This window comes from Prunus dulcis, chromosome 1, assembly GCF_902201215.1.
Source record: "Prunus dulcis chromosome 1, ALMONDv2, whole genome shotgun sequence".
NCBI lineage: Eukaryota > Viridiplantae > Streptophyta > Magnoliopsida > Rosales > Rosaceae > Prunus > Prunus dulcis.
This window is the reverse complement of record NC_047650.1, coordinates 1739206-1761925: the sequence shown is the minus strand read 5'-3', so window position 1 is coordinate 1761925 and position 22720 is coordinate 1739206. Positions and strand designations below refer to the sequence as shown.

At 39.1% G+C, this 22720-nt stretch overlaps 3 protein-coding genes across 3 annotated transcripts; 2 read left to right on the top strand and 1 right to left on the bottom strand.

Annotated features, from left to right (window-relative positions):
- Positions 1–753: 753 nt before the first annotated feature.
- On the top strand, positions 754–3780 carry LOC117613821 (GDP-mannose 3,5-epimerase 2-like). Its single transcript, XM_034342408.1, has 7 exons — positions 754–889; positions 1494–1904; positions 2201–2297; positions 2382–2511; positions 2614–2746; positions 2990–3197; positions 3286–3780. The coding sequence occupies exons 2-7, from the start codon at positions 1495–1497 to the stop codon at positions 3445–3447; spliced, it is 1140 nt and encodes a 379-aa protein (XP_034198299.1). The 5' UTR covers positions 754–889; position 1494; the 3' UTR covers positions 3448–3780.
- A 1440-nt stretch (positions 3781–5220) lies between these two features.
- On the top strand, positions 5221–5957 carry LOC117615006 (splicing factor 3B subunit 6-like protein). Its single transcript, XM_034343967.1, has one exon. It carries the CDS (start codon positions 5360–5362, stop codon positions 5732–5734), a length of 375 nt encoding a protein of 124 aa, XP_034199858.1. The 5' UTR covers positions 5221–5359; the 3' UTR covers positions 5735–5957.
- Positions 5958–18983: 13026 nt separating this feature from the next.
- On the bottom strand, positions 18984–21376 carry LOC117614134. The gene is made up of 3 exons (XM_034342833.1): positions 20258–21376; positions 19934–20123; positions 18984–19825 (listed from the first exon to the last, which is right to left on the bottom strand). Exons 1-3 carry the CDS (start codon positions 20714–20716, stop codon positions 19257–19259), a joined length of 1218 nt encoding a protein of 405 aa, XP_034198724.1. The 5' UTR covers positions 20717–21376; the 3' UTR covers positions 18984–19256.
- Between the last annotated feature and the right edge of the window lie 1344 nt (positions 21377–22720).

Genomic DNA, 22720 nt, shown 5'->3' with positions numbered 1-22720 from the left:
TTTTAAAAAAATTTATACATGGTTAGAGAGAGTAGAGAGAAGGGGGGAGGGGGGGGGGGGGGGGGGGTTGTGGGGTGTGGGGTGTTCTTGTGTGATGTGTTTTGGGGGCGGGTAGGGGAGAAAGGGAGGGAGAGGTCTCTTTTCTCTCTTTCTTTTTTTTTTTTGAAAATAGAAAGACTAAAGTACCCTTAAAATGGATGGAAAATTAGATGGTGTTAAATTCAGATGACAAATCATGGATTTTGAAAAATTAATGTGACATTTCTCTGAATTTTTTCTTTAAAATGACAAATTGAAACTGAGGTATAAGTTCATGTGACATTTCGACAATTATCCCAAAAAAATTTGTCGTAACTGCATGTAAATACCGCGTGCGTAAAATGTGACTAGGTTAATCTCCTTGCGCTCCAAATTCTCTCTTCAAATCTCTTTTTTCTAAAGTCGCTTGTCCAAATTAAAAAATTATAAGATTAAATAAGTTGACGAAATGCTTAATTTGGTCAAATTTATAAATATTGAGTTTTATATTGATAAAATTGAAGTCCCGAGTCCCATTTTGATAATAACCTCAAATTTGAAGGGAGCATAGATATAGATTTTACACTCTTTCAAAGAAAAAAGAAAAGAAAAAAATAAAGTCCAACAACTGCATAAAGTGTGTCGGTCCTCACTAATTTGTTTTCCATCAAAACAGGAAGCCCAATAGATTAGATAAACATGGAAAACGAAAATAACATTAGAATTTTATAAAGTGGACGCTTGAGCTTTGCTTTTGTTCACTTCTATTTATAGCACTGGCCATTCCTGCTGGAATTCTATTCGAAATCTTCCAACCTCTCGTTCACACTGCAATATAATCATCTTATTCCAACATCTCTCAACTTGCAAGGTTCGTAATCAACTGTTTTGGTTGAAAATAATTTCTGGGCGTGGTGGTTTTGCTTTGATTTCTTTCATTTTTTTACTGTCTTTTCCTTTCATCGTCTCGTCTGCCTCCAGTTCGATAATTTTGCTTATGGGCATGTTTTACTTTACGCAAGTATTGTGATTTTCAGGTTATTTTGTTTATTGGGTTGTCTTTATTTCCTTGTTTCATGAGGGTTGAGGATGCTCTGTTTCACTAATTTTGATTTTCTGCTGTTTATTTAAATTCATTTGTTTATTATTCCGCAGTGAGAGTTTTAAAGTGATGCTGTGGCATGGAGTTATGTGAATGTTTTTCAATTAACATACAGTTTTTGTGTACCCTGTTATGTTTGCCGAGAAAATGTATGCAGTATCAGAAAATAGCATTCCTACAGCAGTATCTGTTCTTCTTCCTTTAAACCAACCTCGGCATTAATTTTAGATGGCACCCTTATAACAATAAGAAACTTCATTGGCAAGGCACTTATTCGATTTGTTTAGATGTTAAAATGCTTAATTAATCATAGATGCTGAAAAGTCTTCAATACAAACTCTTCTCATTTTTTTGGGTATGTTTATTGTTGCAGAATGGGAACTACTGGGGGAAGTAAATACGGTGAATACACATATGAGACCCTGGAGAGGGAACAGTACTGGCCTTCCGAAAAGCTTCGGGTTTCCATAACGGGGGCTGGTGGTTTCATTGCTTCGCATATTGCCAGGCGACTGAAGAGTGAAGGTCACTACATTATTGCTTCTGACTGGAAGAAAAATGAACACATGACAGAGGACATGTTTTGTAATGAGTTCCATCTTGTTGATCTGAGGGTGATGGATAACTGTTTGAAGGTCACTTCTGGTGTTGACCATGTGTTCAACCTTGCTGCTGACATGGGAGGTATGGGTTTTATTCAGTCCAACCATTCCGTCATTATGTATAACAACACAATGATCAGCTTTAACATGCTCGAGGCAGCGAGGATCAATGGAGCTAAGAGGTTTGTTTGCCTTGGATTTGTTATCTGTTTTTAGACATTTCAGTTAACTTATTCCACTTGGTTTCAGCAATGTTTAAGGGTCTATTGATCCACACTAGTCACCACTATAAATATTTTCCACTTCGTTTTTTTTTTTAAAAATTTTACAAAACAACTTAAATGGTTCTTTTATCTGTTTATTCTGTTTTTGAAGTCTTTTTTTCTTCATGATATCACATATGATTTCAAACTTCTGTTTTTTTTTTTTTTTTTGCTGTTTGAATATCTGCTAACTCGATTTCTCATCATGGTTGCAGGCTCTTTTATGCATCTAGTGCTTGCATTTACCCTGAATTTAAACAGTTGGACACTAGTAATGTGAGCTTGAAGGAGTCTGATGCTTGGCCTGCGGAGGTTTCTGCCGAGTTCTTTGCATTCAAATATGTTAATTATGAAATGTGTTTTCGTCATTTTTGAATTCCTTTGCTTGTGTAATAGCCTCAAGATGCTTATGGCTTGGAGAAGCTCATGACTGAAGAATTATGCAAGCACTATACTAAGGATTTTGGTATTGAGTGTCGGATCGGGCGGTTCCACAATATTTATGGACCCTTTGGAACTTGGAAAGGTCAGCCTCCAGTTGTGAGTTCTGTTATGACTTGATACACACTGCATATTTATGTATTTTGGCATATTCATTGTTGCATATTGTTCGTGATCTGTTTTGCAGGTGGTAGAGAGAAGGCCCCTGCTGCTTTTTGTCGAAAAACCCTCACTTCCACTGATAAGTTTGAGATGTGGGGAGATGGGCTACAAACGCGGTCTTTCACCTTCATTGATGAATGTGTAGAAGGTGTCCTAAGGTAATACTGCCTTCAAATGAAAACATTTGTTGCTACAATTTTGTGGCACTCAAGATTCTGTTGCTTTAATTGCACAACAATTGGTTTAATGTTTAGTTTACTGTGGAAATTGTAATATTCTTCTATCAATCCCCTCCATCATAGGAAAAATAACTGCTTTTTAAGCTTCATTTGAAAATCAATAAGTTGGATTTTGAAAAGGGATAATGGATGCATACTGATTTGACATTCAAATGCATTCAGATTGACAAAGTCTGACTTCCGGGAGCCGGTAAATATTGGAAGTGATGAGATGGTTAGCATGAATGAGATGGCTGAGATAGTCCTAAGCTTTGAGAACCAGAAGCTCCCCATCCATCATATCCCTGGCCCTGAGGGTGTTCGCGGACGAAACTCAGACAACACTCTGATTAAGGAGAAGCTTGGCTGGGCCCCTACCATGAAGTTGAAGGTACAATTTTTCAGGAGTGATTTGTTTTCTTGACTGAATCTCACTTCTACTGAATGAACTAATGTGTGTTTTACTCTGATTTTAATAGGATGGATTGAGAATTACGTACTTTTGGATTAAGGAACAGTTAGCGAAAGAGAAGGCTCAAGGCATGAATTTGTTAGGTTATGGGTCATCAAAAGTAGTGGGAACCCAAGCACCTGTTCAACTGGGCTCTCTTAGAGCTGCTGATGGGAAAGAGTTGCTCTAAACTACCAAGACATATATGATGAAGATGACTATATAATTTGCTTACCCAGCATATCTGGATATGACAGATTTTCATACATAAAGCAACTGCATGGATTTGGTCTTAATTATTCTTCAGCTTTTCGAACAGCAGCCATTTCATGAATATGTAGTATCTAGGGTAGAATAATGTTCTGCGCTTTCTTTTACTGATGAAAGCTTTCGATCAAATCATAGGTTTGGAATGTCATTATATCAATGACATTGACAATTAGTAGCGATGAGTGTTTGTTGTCCAGCTAGAAGATGTGATATCTTGAACAAAAGAAGAAACAAGGGTTTAAAAGCTCAAGTATGCATATTGGTCATTCTAATATCTATACTTGTGTTTCCAAAGCTTGGTATGCTTTGATCCACAACCAAGACTTCATCAAAGCGCATCATGAACGCTCCATCAAAGCCACGAAAATCGGGAGGCCGATGCCGTCAAAATACTCATTGCATATAGTTGGCTGCGCCAATGGTCTGGTTTGCGTACACAACTATACGGATGGGGGTATTGCTTTGTGGAACCCGTCAATTCAACTATAAACTAGTGCAGATTGTAAAGATGGCTAATGAGGAAGACATTGTTGTGTTGTGAGTCATCAAGTTAGTGTTTATAGCCTAAAAGCCAACTTATGGAAAAGGATCCAGGACAGTCCTTCCAGTGGTTATGGCTATCCAGTCCTTGCGAGTGAGAAATATCGGGTGTTTCCCATCCCAGTGAATAGGTTTGACATTGGAGATCATTATACGCCGGATTTAAAGATCTTGGGAGACTATCTGTGTATTTGTATTAATTTCTGGTCTCGATGGGATGTTTGAATTATGAAGGAATATGGAGAGACAGAATCGTGGAGCCTGCTTTATGGCGATCCTGTTATTGCTAAGAAGTCTAACAAGAGGAAAACTTCAAGCTCTAAGAAGAAAGAAAACTTGAAGCTCTAAGAAGAGGAAAATTTCAAGCTCTGTTACTGTTAGTCGAAGCAAAAAACGAAAAAAAGATTATCTGAATATTTGCTTATGATCGTCATTATTGTAACAGTGTTAGCTAGTCTGTTAGTCCGCAGTTTTCTTTTCAACTCTTATCAAATTCTACAGGAAGCTACTGCATGGATTTGGTCCTAATTATTTAACGGTTGAATAATTCTGCTTGTGTGTTCTTCAGCTTTTCGGACAGCCCCCGTTGTGTGCTATCTAGATTCTAGAATAGAATCCCGAACATGAATCATTATACTCTTCTTCAATTTCAATTTGCTGATGAAAGCTTTCCTCATAAATTTGGAAGCAAAACCTCGTTATAACTTATACCAATGACAACAAGTAGCATTGCAATGAGTGTTTTTTGTCTGGCTCTCTCTACAAATAAAGAAGAAACAAAGGGTTTAATAGCTTTAAAAGTGTTTAAGTGAGGTTAGATGTAAATAAACACTTTCAAATAAAGAAAAATCATGCCTTGTATCCATTCACTCATCAAAAAATTATGTAATTTCCACTTTAAAATTCGTAATTCAATACTTAAGAAATTAAAAAAGATTTCTACCTTTCACGATTCATGACTTTTCCTGTTCTAAATAAGTAATATGTTGTAAATGTAATTTGGAATTTTTTTTTAATTTTTTTTTTAATTTACTAACAATATTGAGGGCCTTGTGTTAACTGGGGTACATTTTCCAACCATCAGATTCTACATCAACAGTCAAACATTATAAAACAAAAAAAAAGATCGAGCCAAGTCGGTGGCCCTGGCCTATAAAAACTCTTTGCAATTGAAAATCGCACACACGAGACGAGACAACAAAATAGTCGAGACTCCAGATCCTCCTTTTCCCTCACTTTTTCCCCCAAAGAAAAACTTTCCCTCGCTTTCCCGCCCTCCAAACAATCCCCGAATGGCCGCAATCAGTCTCCGAAAGGGCAACACTCGTCTGCCTCCGGAAGTCAATCGGGTTCTCTACGTCCGCAATCTCCCCTTCAACATCTCCAGCGAGGAGATGTACGACATCTTCGGCAAATACGGCGCCATACGACAGATACGCATCGGCACCAACAAGGACACCAGAGGCACCGCCTTTGTCGTTTACGAGGACATCTACGACGCCAAAACGGCGGTGGATCACCTCTCCGGCTTCAACGTCGCCAACCGCTACCTGATCGTGCTTTATTACCAGCAGGCGAAGATGGGCAAGAAGCTTGATCAGAGGAAGAAGGAGGAAGAAATTGCCAAGATGCAGGAGAAGTACGGCGTCTCCACCAAAGATAAGTAGTTAATTTTCTGTGATTTAACTCTTCTTCTGGTTGGAAATCGTTGGGTTTATATGTTTGTATATGTTGAGGGTTATATCTATGCTCTGGATTTTGTAATCTAACTATTTGGGATTTGGAGGGTTTTTTTAATGCTCTAATTGGCTCTAATTGATTTTTTTTGTAATTTCTTCTGCTTTGATTTGTTTTGACTTGTGAATGTAGATGTGATGAATTTGAAAACAATGGTAGATTTTGAGGTATGCATTGTTGAATGAGATTAGTGATTGAACGCTTTTGATTTTGTTGGTTTTAGAATTTTGCGGCGAGGTATAGTATTTGATGCAAAATCAAGTTTTGTCACCGATAATAAACGTGACATGGAAGGCGGCATGTTTGTGTGGATGTGTCGTGTCTATGGATTGCTATGTGAACAAATATTGTATAAGCTCAATGTGCAAGTCTCTACATTAGGAATACTGGTATGGAGAGTTGAATTTTCTTAGGAAAGTGCTGAAATTGATGAAATATCTCGTTAAGTTTTTCTTATAGTGTCTACCAGTCCATTGGCATGTATTTGGCACGTCCCATAAGTAGGAGGAGAGGTTAGGATATAACATCCTTTAGAAAGGATATCAACTTTTTGTAAGATTTCGCATGTTTAGATGGTCCATGAGGAAGCTGGTGAAATCCTATATGGCATTATCCCTTTCTTTTGTAGTTTTTTGGTGGAGAGGGGGGAGGGGGGCGTTAGTGCTCACCAAATATCCTATCCTCATCCAATGTGCCAAACACAAACCTTAATACACAGAATGCTTGTAGCTGCTTTCTATTCTTTGGTTTGGATTGGATTGTAGATTTGGGGAGAAGTGATGGGATTTGAGCACGAAGAGACAATATACAATTAAGAGACTGAAGAAAGCACTTGGATGAATTTGATTTCTACTTACTAGTTCCATCTATGCTTGCTGATTTTTGCAAAACTCAAGGACTGACACGGGGAAGAATTCATCTTTCCGGGCAGTAGATTAGTGGATTTGTTAAAGGATGTATCTTGAGTAGCCTAAATGTGTAATTAAGGGAGTAGCTGTAGCATAGAGGCAAATTCTATAAAAAAAAAACAGAATTGTCTATAATAGAAAACAAATTCTGCTGCAGTTTTGGTGATGCACCAGAAATAGAAATCAAAGCAATGGACAATAACTTACAGTGAATATAGCTTAATAATTGAATCGGGAATGATTAATCTATGAAGGGCTAAGCTTAAGAACACTATTTTAGTTCAGATTCGATTTTCATTGACTCGATAGGGAAATGTATTTAAAAGAACTTCTATACTGCTATAGCAACTTTGGAATCCCCTTCATTACATATGTTTTCATGAAATCTTAGCCATACAAGCTCATTTAAAAGTCACATGACAAGAACTTCTAAAGCTTTTAGTCTATAGTTATAACATAATATAAAGCAAGATAATTCTCATAAAGTGACGATTACGAACTTGATACATAATAATAACTAGTATGTAGGTCTGAAGGCTGGGCCTACTTGGTGTCACGGGATGACTTTTTCGGAGCGGCCTTAGACTTGATCGCCTCTCGAACAAGCTAAGTCAGTCTCCTTCCTATAATACAAGATCGAACCAAGCAAAGAACAATCGCAAGAGCAAGAACACAATAAGAACGCTTAAGAAAGTTTGGGAGAATATATGCTTGTATTGCTAATTAATGCTTTACAAGTTGTGAGGTCCGGATTCACAATGTGACATCCTCCTTATATACTTTCCCTATCTCACCTACCATCATGGTAGGTGGCTAAGATACAATGTCACCTATCGGCATCTACCAACTACTGTCACCAATTGTGGTCTACCTACTACCACACAACGAATCTGGACATGTAGGCTAAAAGGTCTAGCATGATCAATCCAACGGGTTGGGCCTTGAACATGCGGGCCGTGACATTCTCCCCTACCTAATCCGGTAACGTCCTCGTTGCCGCGGTAGATCCGTCTCGTTCGAATGCTTTGCTGATGTTCTTGTACTTCCACAAGGACTCTTCTTTCTCCCAATTGCCTTCGGACTCTGGCAGGCCCTTCCATTTGACAAAGTACTCAAAGTAACTTGGTACACCCTTGCGTCGCACCTCTCGCTTGGCCATGATGCACTCAACCTCCCTGTCAAATGAAGTCACCATCAAAGATGGAGCTCGTTGAGACTCTTCACGACTTGGCTCCTCGGGGTCGGCATGGTAGGGCTTGAGATTGCTCACGTGGAACACCGGATCGCGTCGTGACACTCCTTCAGTAGCTCTCGCCTCAGATTGTCCCACCTTGGAACATAGATCCTCTTCCATGTTGCATAGAGAACACCATCATCGAGCCAAAATCTTCTTGCCTTCCCATCTTTGACAAGCTCCAACAGACTTTTGGCTTGGGGATCATGCAACAAGCCCTCTCATATCCTCTGCATGATAGAACTCTGGGGTTGTGTGACAACTGCTAGTACGGCCTTCCTGCTTAAGGCATCGACAACGACATTCGTCTTCCCTTGCTTGTACTCCAGTTTGTAGTCGAACTCCGCCAAGAAGTCTTGCACATAGCCTGCTTGGGTGACAACTTCTGTTGGGACTGAAAGTAGCTTGTGGCAACATTGTCAGTCTTAACCACGAACTGAGAACCAAGCAAATAGTGCGTCCAAGTCCGCAAGCAGTGCACTACGGCTGTCATCTTATTCTCTTGAACGGTATATCTCCGCTCCGTGTCATTGAGCTTCCGACTCTTGAAAGCCAATGGGTGTTCATCTTGCATGAGTACACCACCAATAGCAAAATCTGATGCATTAGTGTGTACCTCAAAAGGTTTGCTAAGATCCGGAAGTCTCAGCACTGGTTCCTTCATAAGTGCCCTCTTCAACTCATCGAAGGCATGCTGGCATCGAGGTGTCCACTTCCACGTCTTGGTCTTCTTCAGCAAATCCGTCAAGGGGGCGGCTATGGCTGAATATCCCTTGATGAACCCGCAGTAGTAGTTCACCAATCCAAGGAAAGACCGCAACTCAGGTACCTTGGTTGGTGGTTTCCACTCTTGAATGGCTCGCACCTTGCCCTCCTCCATGAGCAATTGTCCTTCCCGTATCTTGTGACCAAGGAACTCGACCTCTTCTTGGACAAATGAGCACTTCTCCCTCTTCACATAGAGCTGGTTCTCCCTTAGAACATGGAAAACCTTCTGCAAATGCTCGAGGTGTTCCTCCAGAGAATTGCTGTACACCACAATATCATCGATGTAAACCACAACAAACTTGTCCAAGAAAGGATGGAATACCTTGTTCATAAGAGTGCAAAATGTTGCAGGGGCGTTAGTCAAGCCGAACGGCATGACAAGGAACTCGTAAGACCCATATCTTGTCACACATGCGGTCTTTGATTCATCTCCCGGTGCGATCCTCACTTGATAGTATCCTGAGCGCAAGTCCAACTTGGTGAAGTACTTCGCTCCTCCCAACTGATCAAACAAATCTGCAATCAAAGGGATTGGATACTTGTTTTTGATGGTCACCTTGTTTAGCGCCCTGTAGTCGATGCACAACCTTAGTGTTCCCTCCCTCTTCTTCTGGAAAAGAACTGGGGCACCATAAGGGGCCTTGGACGGTTGGATGTACCCAGCGTCCAACAACTGCTTCAACTGCTTCCTCAATTCCTCCAACTCAGGAGGTGCCATCCGGTACGGCGCTTTGGCAGGGGGTTTGGCACCCGGTTCCAACTCAATGGCATGATCCACCTCTCTCCTAGGTGGTAAGGTTTTGGGCAACTCCTTGGGCATGACATCTGCAAACTCCTTAAGGATTGCCTCCACAACTTTCGGAACTGGTTGGACTTCCTTCTCAACTACATTCATCTTCATAGTTGCAAGGAACGTCGGTTCGCCTTTCTTCCAAGACTTGGAAAATTGCATGGCTGACAAAAGCTTCGTCTCGCTTTGTTGCCTCACTACTGGCACCATGCATGGCATTGTTCCACCCTGTGCAATGCACATAGTATTGTAAAATGGAATGGGAAATGCTTTACCTTGTCCATGAACTCCATTCCTAGCACGACATCGTAGTCATCCATCGAGATCACGGAGAAGTCAGCTACTCCCTTCCAAGTGGCAATGTGTAGCTCCACACCACGAGCTACTCCATCAATGGGCTTGGCAGTTGAATTCACCGTCTTCATACTGCCTGCTTCCTTCGAGACTCGACACCCAAGTCTCTTTGCTTCCTGCACGGACATAAAGTTGTGCGAAGCACCTGTATCCACCAGGCAACGGGTTGTCTTGCCATTCACCATGGCATCGACGAACATTACTCCTTTAGCTTGAACCTGTGGTTGAGCTCCTTTGGCCTGCAAGGCATTGAAGCGGTGAATGGCCCCCATTCCTGCTTCCCTCTCGGCCTCCTCTTCCTTCTCTTGGTTCATAGCATTCAGAGCTTTCTTTCTCGGACAATCCCACATCATGTGCACTCCATCGCACAAGTAGTAAGCTAGCTTCGACTTGTTTTTCCCCTTGTCACCTTTGTCATTCTTCTTCCAAGATGACTTGTGACCGTCAGACTTGTCTCCTGTCTTGCTACCCTCTTTCAGCTTCTTGCCTCCCCCACCGGATCCACTGCCACCTTTCTTTCCTTTGAACTTGGAGTCGCCTTGATCACTCCTCTTGAACTCAACAAGAGACTCAGCTGTAGCAATTGCCTCTGACAAGGTTTGGACGTGTCTCCTTTGTAACTCCAGCTTGGCCCAATTCTGTAGGCCACTCATGAAGTACATGAGCTTGTCTTCATCTGTCATGCTAGGCACCTCGAACAACAGGTTGGTGAACGCGGCGACATAGTCCTTCACGTTCCCAGTTTGCTTTAGCCATCTTAGCTTTTCCTTTGCCTCATACTTGGCATTCTCTGGATAGAAATGTAACATAATATCCTTCTTAAAATCATCCTAAGTCTCAAGTGTAAACGTACCTTGTTCGATCTCTATAGATCGACGACGCCACCACATGAGAGCATTGTCGGCGAGAAACAACGTTGCCGTATTGATCTTGGGCTCATCATCCTCGAGCTTCAGATACTTGAAATACCTTTCGATATTCCACAAGAAAGTGTCCAGCTCATTCGCCTCCCTCTTCCCATTATAGGATTTGGGCTTGAAAGAATCTAGCACCTTGGGTTCCTTCGAAGTCCGGGTCTTGTTCAAGACAGCTTCCTTGCACAAAGCCCAATCTCCTTTCACATCCTTCACCTCATCACGAAGCAAAGTAAGCACCGCTAAGAAGTGATCCAGTTTGGCTTGAACATCTAGCGGGACTCCCTGGAATTGGCCCTGAAGCTCATTCACTACAGCTTCGAAGCCCCCCTTCGTAAGGACGTGCTCCTCGAGTCGCTGATCAAACTCGACCACGGCAATCTCCATCTTAGAAAGCCGCTTCTCCATCATGGCTACCACATCTCTAGATCGTTCCCTCTTTGATTTGCCCTCACGATCCATGTTGACCTTGGACAGGTCTGTCTCCACATCTGATCCGCTCTTCGATATGCTTCTTCGAATGATTCGAGCTTTCGCTCTGATACCAACTGTTACGGGATGACTTTTTCGGAGTCTTCCTTCCGTGCGGCCTTAGACTTGATCTCCTCTCGAACAAGCTAAGTCAGCCTCTTCCTACAATACAAGATCGAAACAAGCAAAGAACATTGCAAGAGCAAGAACACAATAAGAACACGATACTTGATACAGGTAGGATAATATGTGACATTAGGTCTGAAGGCTGGGCCTACTTGGGCTTAGAAGTCTTCTTAGGTGCTCTGCTTCCAGGGGAATTGTCTAAGACTGTTTGTGGGTGTAAGATGGCTGTCAACTTCTTTTGACTTATTTGAGATTGCATCCCTTGGAATTGGAAGATTGGAATATTTACCTATTGCTTGGAGAATACTGCAATTGAAGCTTACTTTCTATTCATACACGTAGCCTTCCCCCTCCGAACTCCATCCCCCCATGTGTGGTGGAACTCAAGACCTGCTCCTATTAGAGAAGTGTACCATCTTGGTAGCAGTGATAATGACAGATGATTAAGGGTAAAGTGAGTGGGATGTTAACAGTAAGGGATGCACTTTGTGATAGGTTCCTGTTTCCAGGTAAAACTAGTTTTGTCTACCTATTAAAGAATACTCTAAACTTGACTTACAGTTCCAATTACCATCTTTCCCCTCACTTGTTTGTGTGGTTTTTTTATATATATTTTATTTATGTTTTTGTGGTTTGCCTTGAAAGCTTTGCGGAAAGGAAGGGTTTTTGATGTCACTATCTCTTCTACTGTTTTCTACTTTTTACTAAATATTTGTGATTACTGTTATTGTGTTAGTGTTGTGAATGTTGTATACATTCAGATCCTTACTGGTTAGGATTTATAAGAACATGAGAAGGTGCGAATAATAGTGTTAGCCTTCAACTCTCTGACCCATAAACATGAGAATATTTTGAAATTGTTTGCTGCCTTGTTTAATGGAAGGGCCGAGATTGTGCCTGCGAGTAGACGTTCTAGATGATGTTATAACACCACCCAACCATCAAACAACTTGACCGTAGCCTTGCTTGTCGAATCCAAACATCGGAGATACTGGTCAACATTGTCATAAAATGACACTGCATATGCATTTCTTTAGAATAAAGTTTCTCTAAAAAGAGACTCAAATGATATTTCTCTGCAGACCATTGACTACAAGAAAATTCATTTCTAGCTCGCCCCTCGCATTATTTATTTATTTTTAAATCATTTTATTTAATTTTCACCCATTAAGGTTATCTATTAATTATTATGATACTTGAACAACCAGTTGTACATGTCTCAATGAGAATCATATAGATTTGATTATTTCTCTTTTATCGGTTGGTAGGCCAACGACAGCCTTCTAGCCTTTGTTTGAATGATTTTTTCCCAAACCGAAGAAGAAATATTTCTCCTCATTCCAATGTTTCCATGAGTGGATTCAAGTTCAAATGTCCTTTTCCAAACATTTCATGACTTGTCAAATAAATTTGTTCAAATTATTATCACTGTGAATTTATCTATTTTACTAGCCCAAGAATTCAATTCAAGCTCCGGAAGTGGGTCATGCCAATTGATCAGGGTAGTGAGTCCACTCATTATGCGCCCACTTGTAAATTAGATTTATTTAAAGTTATTTATACTATCGTTTATAATATCAATCCAAGCCAAACCTCTCACCCAACTCAACGTAAGTAAATAATAATAATGAAGTGATACAACTTACAGTTTGAAGACCCACAAATCATGCAAAATGTCAACATGAAATGACAGCATAAATCAACCTAGTTTTCCCAAGAAAAAAGGGCACAACTGAGATCAAGGGATTAAAATGGAAGTGACTTTTGAACGTAATGCAAGTAAAAGTATAGGCATTTGAAATACGGCAATAAACTTTCTTGAAAGCTCTTTGCAGCTGAGAAAGGCCTGCCAATAGACATGAATTAAGAACAAAGCTGCTAAATTCTTTTTTATTTGGTCAACAGTTTGCTAAATTCAATTCCAAGTCTCTTCGCCTGCCAAATTGCCAATGGTCATGAACTAAAAACAAAGCTTGCTAGGTTCAATACCAGGTCACTCTGCTGACTATCTAGATACTCTGTTTTGAGCCCAATTACAGGATTCAAAGATATTTATTTATTTATTTATTTCATATTTTTTTAAATTTTTTTATACTTTATTTTTTAATACAAACGATAGTTTAAATTAGAAGAGATTGAGAGTTTTTTGACACACACTATTAAGGTTGAGTCATGACCACAGCTCCATAAATTAAGATATATTTCCACTAGACCTCGTTGGTTTAATTCTTTGTACTTAATTTATTCGTGGCAACCAACCAACCAAAAACAGAACTTTATAGATTATAATGACAGCCGAAGTCGAAATCCAATTAGAATGAGCGGCAGAAAATGGTTTGGCTATATCCTACTGGAATCCAATGGGAACCTTCTTGAATTGGTCATATTAGAATGCATCCTGAATCCAAAAAAAATAAATATGATATAAATAAATAAGTAAAACCCCACTAAAAAAGATGGTACTAGAATTTGCTCATCAATTGAAGCCTGTCGAATATAAACAATCAAGTGCATCATTTAAGCAAAGATTTTGGCCATTTTTTGTTGTTGGGTATAATTAATTCCTCATTCAAGTTTGAAGTACTTGTACAACAATTAGTGGTTGTAATTCAAATCTAAAAATATCCTTCCTTCGCCTCAGTAAATTAATATAAATAAGAGGTAATTTCACAGGCTGCATCATCTCTCATTTATGAAGCTCAGGCTCAGGCTCAGGTAATTTCACAGGCTTTCTGAGGATCCTCCAGCTAAACAGTAGCATCTGCAGTATCTCATAATCTCAATTTTCTCTTCTTCTTTTTTTCTGATTCTCTAACATTTAATTTAATTTTTTCCTCAAATGGTTCACAACACTGTCCTCTTTTGAAAGAATTAATTGGGGTTTTTTGCCATTTTGTTATTTCCTGTATTAAATTTGAGTCAGTAAAATAAATGCAAGTATTTATGTTTAATTGGCTCAAAAGGGTTGCATAGTAAAAGCCCATCTAGAAAGTGCCAAGCCAATCTAGATCATTTCTTTTTCTTGTTTTAGTTTGATAGATAATGCAAGGATTATGACTTCATGAATTTGGGTAATTTTGTGGGAAATGTTCATTTGGAAAGCAACAATCCGCCAAATGCAACCTATTGGTCACACCAAAGGCAATCAAAAAAGCTTATTGGCGGTCGCACAAAATGCCAGGGTTTCCGCGTAAACGTGTTTAGGTCATTTAACTTGGAGAATAAAAACAAAGTAAATGTGACCATTATTTTATATATGGCTAATTATTTTTTGTTTTTGGGTCCAATTATAATCCCCCTCTCTTTTTCAAGTCTTTTCACTTTGTCGCAAATGAAATATTGAGACGGAATAGATGTTATAGGTCTTGGGCCATTTCCCTTCATGATTTTTGAAATTATTGCTTTTGTGTGGAATATTATTAGTCAACTTATTGAATCTAAACCATGAAATGCTACAACAGGTTGAGCGAGGCGCATGATTAATTTTTAGTCGTTGATGCATGTGTCATCACTCAATTCGATGTGTAAAATTCACCTATATTAAGATAAAAAATAATCCATATATGTGTGCGTGATTGACCAAACAATATTGACCAGGCATTTAAGCTTTATACTAGATATTTAACAAATATACCATCAAGTGACATTAGTTTGATTATAAGCATAATATCAACCCAAATTTTAATATACGTAGAAGATATAAACACTAATAAAATACCAATAAAATCAAATGATGTGCTAACAAATAATTGAAGTTTGTTTCTTCTTTTTCTTCCTAAGCAGTTTCTAAGGATGTTACCCATCCATGTCCAAACTTGGATAAGCCCTAGAAATAGGTGGATTTTATTGGATTGTGCCCTAAATACAAAATAATCAAAGTCTAAGCAAGATTAAAAAAAACAGTTTATTTTAGTTCCTTATAAAAGTCATGAAACATTAATTTCCATGGAGTTTGAATGAGACCATTTTGTCTTGACACAAACTGCTGACCATGGCTTAGCTGCTACGTGCATCTTCATGACTGGTTTTGGTTCATAACAATAAAACAGTTGACGTGAAAATATTAATTGTTTTGTGACAGCAATTGTGAATCACATACTGATTTTAGGTTGATAAAATAAAATAAAATATTTTTTTGAATGATGGTGAAAGCTTCATATTGGTTTTGATTTGAAGCCTAAAGTCAAGCAAGAAGCATTCAACTCCATTGAAATCATCTGTCCCCATTAAAGCGATGGGAGATATGCTAAATCAATTTACTTGTCCATGATTTTTTTATATAAATTTGTGGACATGTATGTTTCAAAGTGACCTCAATTTATATTCTCATTATGTTTTTTTTTATGAGTGTGATGGATGGCATGCTATGTGCACACATAATGTTACAAGAAACACACAGTTGTGAGGTTTTAACTTTTTACCATTGATCCACGTCATCCTCCGTGGACACCTGTCATGCATTTAGGTCTCAAGCAGGACAAGAAAGAAAAATAATAATAAAGAGGGGAAATAAAGAAGAAAGGAAAAGATAAAGATAAAAGGTTGGCTTGTGTTATAATTTGACATCTTGTACTTTTAAAACCTTTTAGATTTTAGGGTTTGTTTCTATCGTATAGAATTGTGGATACATGGTTTTTTTTTTGTTTTTAAATTTTGAATATAAATGATAATTTAAATTACTCTAATCTACAAAGTAGAGGATTCGAGCATGGATTCAAGTGGGCATACTCACCGTTCTGACCAACTAGCCTAACATGCATATGCTATGGATAGAGGTGTTTAATAAGTTGAATATATAGAAAGAAATGAAAGTAGAGATGAATATAGAATGGATAAGTTATAAGGTGTTGATATCTTACCAGTTTTTGAGAATTGAATCAAATAAATTTCTTTCATGAATAAATCCTTTCTTTCGAACAAAATTTCTTCATTCCTCTTTCAACATATCTCAAATCTAATGAGTTATCCAATTTAATTCTAGACAATATATATATATATATATGAAGACATTATATGATTAATTGGGTAGATTCAAAACATTTTTGTGCACGTCTAGATAATAGTGTTGTGGATCAAAATGTGTATTTCATACTCCTCTGGCACGACCTTGTGAAATTATATGGTGACAGAATATTTCTAAATGAATAAAGAAATTTATCAGAAGCAAAAAGAGGAAAAAAGCAAAAATTGGGGGACCTGAGAGCACCACATGTCATCTAAACACTGGGTCTATATTTCGTACAGGATAGAGAATGCATGAATGAAGAGCAGGGCAGTGGCAGTGGCACAGCACAGACATGTCAAATCATGATTGGATAAGAGTGAAGGAGCCCTACACTTTTCGTGAACCCCTCACAGGGTTTTTGGGGTTGGTACATTCCTCAAATTTTGTGCTATCAAAAAAAGAAAAAGAAAAAAAAAAGCACAAAACCTAAAAAGCATATGTCCAAGAGAATATCCTAATCCCACAGCCAAACATTGTAGAATCCACTACTGTCAAGATGGGGATGGGTGCACCTTATCCTCTCTCCCCAATTTCCAATATCCAAACACTTGATTTCGTGTGGTGTGGGCAAACTTGGGTGAACGAATTTGCACATCACAAGCAATCTCTCATTGAGAGAGAGAGAGAGAGAGAGAGAGAGAGAGAGAGAGAGGGTAGGTGGGAAGTTGCTTTCACAAGGGTATTATTATTATTATTATTATTATTATTATTACTATTATTTTCAAAACTTTGTAGCAATTTATTTTTTTACTTTGAACAAAAAAGAAAGCCCCAGCATCAGTCTTATCACCCAAAAAATAAGGAAAAAAAAGAAAATTTAAAATTTAAAAAAAAAAAAAAGAGGAAAGGGACCCCACAACCACAACCCCCACTTTTGGAGCCTTTGTAGTTCTTGAGAGCATTGTAACCGACCCTACCCACTTCATACAATTATAAGATATGAATGACCATAGCAATAATAATATGAACATATATTTTACACAACATAATGGATTGCAAAGTCCCCACCACAATCATTTCTAAGCAAAAAAATTGTAAATTGGTTGAGAGGATCACATTTTTTAATCATACTAATAAATCTTTTAATATAATAGTTGACGCGTTGAAATAATTTTTAATTATAATAATAATTGATGTAATAAGTGCATATTGAAATGATATCCGTCATAAATAATAGTCGGATCGTATTAGTAACACGTAGTCAAAAACTTATGGTCCCATTGAAAAGAAAATTTCGGGCAAATCTATCACCAATGTAGCACAACAATAGAAGGGAGGTTTGTGCCATGAAAAGCCAACAAGGTCGGTTTGTCTGTAGATAGCCATGATGCACATTACCTTAATAATTAAGGTTAGGATAGACTCTGAAAAGGTGTGTTTGAATTGAACCAGAATTGGGGGGGTTTCTCCGAAGGTGGATTTATAAGGTTTTCAACCCTCCAAGAGGCTTGAAATTTGTCAAACACTCCACTGTTTTTGATCATGTATTAAGTATGACTTCTAAAATATGTAGCACACTCCACTTCTCCTATTATTACGGAAGAAACTGTCGAAAGCTAATAAAATTTAGTAAGAGATTATACAATCAAATATATTGACATCAATTTTGTGACATAAATATCACAAAAATGAAAGATGATTATAGAAGACATCCATCTAAATAAATCCATCCGCAAACAAACTTTTACAAAAACTTAGCTGAAATTAAATTCGTGCAGTTAAACTCAACGCATTCGCTCTCCTTCGCGAACAAAAAGTTCAGTCAAATAGAAAAAGAGACAGTCTTCTTACCTTTGATTGATGTTTCCATTATCCCTAATTGTCAATTTGAATTACAAATTACCCCTAATTATCAGCTTAACCCAAAAAAAAAAAAATTTACATCAAGCAATGCACAATGAACATCTTAAAGAAAAGGACATGAGTTCTAAATTCTTCTAGCGAGCACTAGGGCACTAGGGTTGTGGGTTTCACTCGAGCTTCATTTGCACAAAAAAGGACCCAAACCCAAAAATCTTTATCTTCTTCACCGCCCAGTCAAATTGTTGCACGTGTTGGAGAGTAGCTTGTTGTGAGTCGTGAGAGCAGGGAGTCCTCAGTCAAACTAACACTTGCACACACACAAAAATGAAGCTTCCCTCATTTCTGGTGGTCGTGGATGAACAGAACGAAACTCGTTTACTGGTTTTCACTTTTCACGAGCAAATAAAAACACCCAAAATAATAAAATTGCAGGGAATATCACGCAATCCTAATGAATTTTATTCATTTTTATTATTTATTTTATTATTATTATTAACCCCTCACGACCTTCGAGACTCCACGAGCCCCCCCTTCCCTCTGCCGTCATCTTCATCATCATTTTCTCTCTCTTTTTTCTTTAATGATTTTAATTTTTATAGAAAAAAGTACAAATGCCCTAAAAAGATGAGAAAATTGAGAAAAGAGTCTCATATCCCACTTTGTTCCCCTTTCAAGAAACCGTCACTGCAGAGAGTACATTGCCTCAAAATACCCACCACCAAATAAATTAGTAATTATTAATAATAAATTAGATGTATAAATAAATAAATTAGGTGCTAAATATTATCTATCTGTTTTTCTTTATCTATTTTAAAACTATTTTTATTACATAAAGATCATGGTGCATAGATTTACTTTGCTTCTCTTACATTGGGGTGCCCTCGCTAACAAAAAAGTAAGGGGAAACTGGGAAAAAGACACGAGTTCAAAAGCCTGTACCAGTACACTCTTACTATTCCAACTGCCATTTATATATTTTTACTTATATTTTTATATTTTATATCCTCTTTTTTTTTGTCCGTGGATTTTCAAAATTAAGAAAAAAGGAAAAAAGAAAAATTAAAAAACCAAAATTTGCCTCAAGGTTTCTCCTTAAGCAGCGAGGCCAATCCGGTCACGATCCGCGCTCCTCTCTCGACGCTCTTCGGCTTGATCGCCGGCGGCTGCCACTTCACCACCTCCTTCTCGCCGGAAATTGGATTTTCCGCAGGCGACGGCAGAGGGGTAGCCGGCAGCGACGGGCTCTTGCCGAAGATCAACTCGAGTTCGCCGCAATCGCTGAGATTGTCGGTCTCGGTCGGAGCATCGGAAACTACGGTTGGGACCTCCGGCACCGGAGCGGCATCGCTTTGGGGATTGATTGCTGTGGCTCGGGTGTAGGGAGAGAGCCACTTGGCGCGCATGTACTCGGCTTTCCGCCATGGAGGGAAATGCATGCCCTTCTTCTTCAGGCTCTGTTTGGCTGCCTCCGATACGATGGAGACGATCTGGCCAAGACGGTCCGATTTTCCAACAAAAATGTACGGCAGGGATTGAAGGACGGCCTTGTAGGGCCCAGTGGATCGAGCGACCTCAAATTCCGATCGGAAATCTATGTCAATCAACAACCTGTCGCCCTCTACCATCACATCGATATACTCGTATTCACCTGAAGCCCAAACGCCAGAACCAAAATTATTATTTTTAATTCTTGTATTTTTTTTAAAAATAGAAAATCTGTTTGGATGCTCGGAAAGTGACAGAGAATTTCAAGTACCGGCAGGGAAAGAGGACGATTTCTCCCATTTCGATTTGCAGATGGAGGAATCGTAGCCGAGAGAGTTGAGTTCGTCGGTGACGGCCTTCCTCCAATCGTCTTTCTGTTTCTGATTCTTGTTTGCTTCGACGATATTCGCTGTATGGGCTAAGAGGTTTCTCTCCTCCACACTCACGCATGGAATCAGACTCTGATTTTACAAAAAAGCAACAATCAATCATCTAAAATACTCTGGTTGGTTGCCAGGAAACCGCGAGAAAATGAACAGCTACAGTAATAAAAACGTAAAGAGAAGTAAAGGAAGAATTGAAGCGGCGAATATACCTTCAGAATATCGGAGGCGTCGCCGCCGAACGAACCCGAGGGGATTGAATCGCCGAAACCGCCACCGAAGACGTCAAGCTCGTCGTCGGAGCTGTCATTGCTGTTGCCGTGAAAGCAATTGCAGCGGTTGCGGCCACATTTCGGCGGTGGCTGCTTCTCGTTGCTTTCTTCGATGAAATTCTGAACCATCTTCGCCAAGCAAACCGAGCTCGGCTCGAACTCCGTGGTAGCAGCGGCGTTGCCTCCGTCCTTGCTGTTGTTGAAGCTCTGCTGCGGTGGCTCAGTACCACTGCTAGGCTTCTCCTGAGCCGAAGAAATTCTAAGCACGCTCGGGAACTGCCGGTCAAACAGCCTCCTGAGCCGCGATTTCAAGACCGGTTTCGCCGAGTCGACCCTGGCCGGTTCGATCAAGGCCTCGGAGTCGACATCTATCGGCTGGATCTTCATCGGAAATGGCATAGAAGAGGGAAGCTCCGGGAATTTCTTAAGGATTTTAGTGCTTTTTTTTTTTTTTGCTGTGGTTTTACAAATTACAAATAACTAGGCTGACGCACCGCTTATCTATATCTCAGTTCTGCTCAATTTTCAGAGCCTCGTTAAACTTTGGGATCCAAAATCAAAATCCACAGACACACAGACTCTTCGCATTTACACCGCTACGAAATTACCCAAAAATTTCTACAAAAATCAACTCGATTCTGAAATCAACGTTTTCTTCATCCACATTCACTCCCCTCCTCAACTACCAAAAACACTCAAAAATCTCAACGCGTTCTCTCCGGCTACAAGGCCAATCCGGTCCAAAAGCTCCAAAATTAAGATTGAACAGAAAAATTAGTACCTCTCTCTAGAAACTGTTAATGTTTTTGATTTTTTTGGGGAAAACTTGAGCTAAAAAAGTATGGCTTCCGATGAGGGTTTTTCGTGGAAAACGTGACGGCGATGATCGAAGATACGAACATTTCGTATGCATATGAGTAGTAACGTCGCCGGAATATTCATTTCCGGCGATCTATTCTGGCCTGCAACGATGCTGGTGGTGGTGGTGACAGGTGAGCTGATGATGAAGAAGAGGAGAGAGTTTTGAGTAATCTGTGGGTGAGGCAAATGGGTTTTGTGGAGAGTGAAGAAAAGAGGTTGGATGGGTTTGGGTTATATAGGGGGAAGCTGAGGGGTCTGCTTAGCAGGATCGGGTCTGCCACGTTGGATATTACGTGGAAGAAATTATCCGGAAAATGCAGTTTCCAGCGTGGCATGGTGGATGATGTTGTATGGATGAAATTACCACCGTGTCCTTCATAACCAGACGACATCGAAAACTGGCACGAGGGAGGGGATCGTGGGGTCGTAAGTCGTGTGAGAGGGGGAAGTATGGGTGTGAGGCGCTCGGACGTTTTTCGAGAGGTGCGCGGCTAAAAGCTTGTGCGACACGTAGTTTGCGTTGGTTCGCGCGCGGGGTCTGTTTTGGACTTTCGTGATTTTAAACTGACTGCAACGCAAGGACATCATTTTGGACCGTTTTAGATTCCTACCCCCGCCCCCCCCCCCTCTCTTTTTGAGCTTTGAGCTACATAACTCCCCCCCTTTTCTGTGTTTAACTGAGCTCAGTAACTCCCTTTTCTTTGGAAAAAGAAAAGGGGAGAAAATTCAAGTTTTTATTTATTTATTTTAATTTTTCACTTTATGACAATTGTCCATTACAAAAAAGAAATTAACGTGACACGATGTGTATCTTATTATGTTAAAATATTTGATTTATAAATTTCGGCGACACGAATAAATTGTGTGAAACGTAAGTATAAAATAAGCTCATTTTAGACTTGATCTGTTAAAGAAAGGTCAAATTCATTTCATCATTATTAAATAAATGTATATGAACTCTTGGCTTGTTTTTACTTGTATTATTCTTCAAGTCATCAAATAATGTAATTGAAAGTGTAAAAGGATTATAATTAAGTACACAAACATTGTCCAGCCAAAATAAAGGACTATAAATACCAATGCTTGGTCTTTATCTAGATAAACATTGATTGTTGCTTATTTAAAAAGAATGAACTTTGGCGTGACTATATATTGAAAACTATGCTCTTTACTTAGTCAAAATTACCATGAATATTCTATCTCTAATAATATTTTCTTCTATCTATAATCACACGCACTTCGCGCGACGTTTTTATTAATTTTATTTTTACAATAGCATTTGTCAAAAAATATTTTAGTGAAATGTCACTTTATATGTTGGCATGTATAGGACAAAAAACCAATTGAAGGAATCCCCTTTACGATCAAAGACACTTAAGTTGTTCCTATATATATAATCGATTAGTGCCCATTGTGGGGAGCCAATTATGCTTTTTGCTGTTTTCTTTCAAATCATGATTTCTCATATTTTTCACAATATCAATCCAATTATGATCATGAGTGCAGCAATGTTTTCTTATAGCCCTGTGTCAGGTGGAGTCT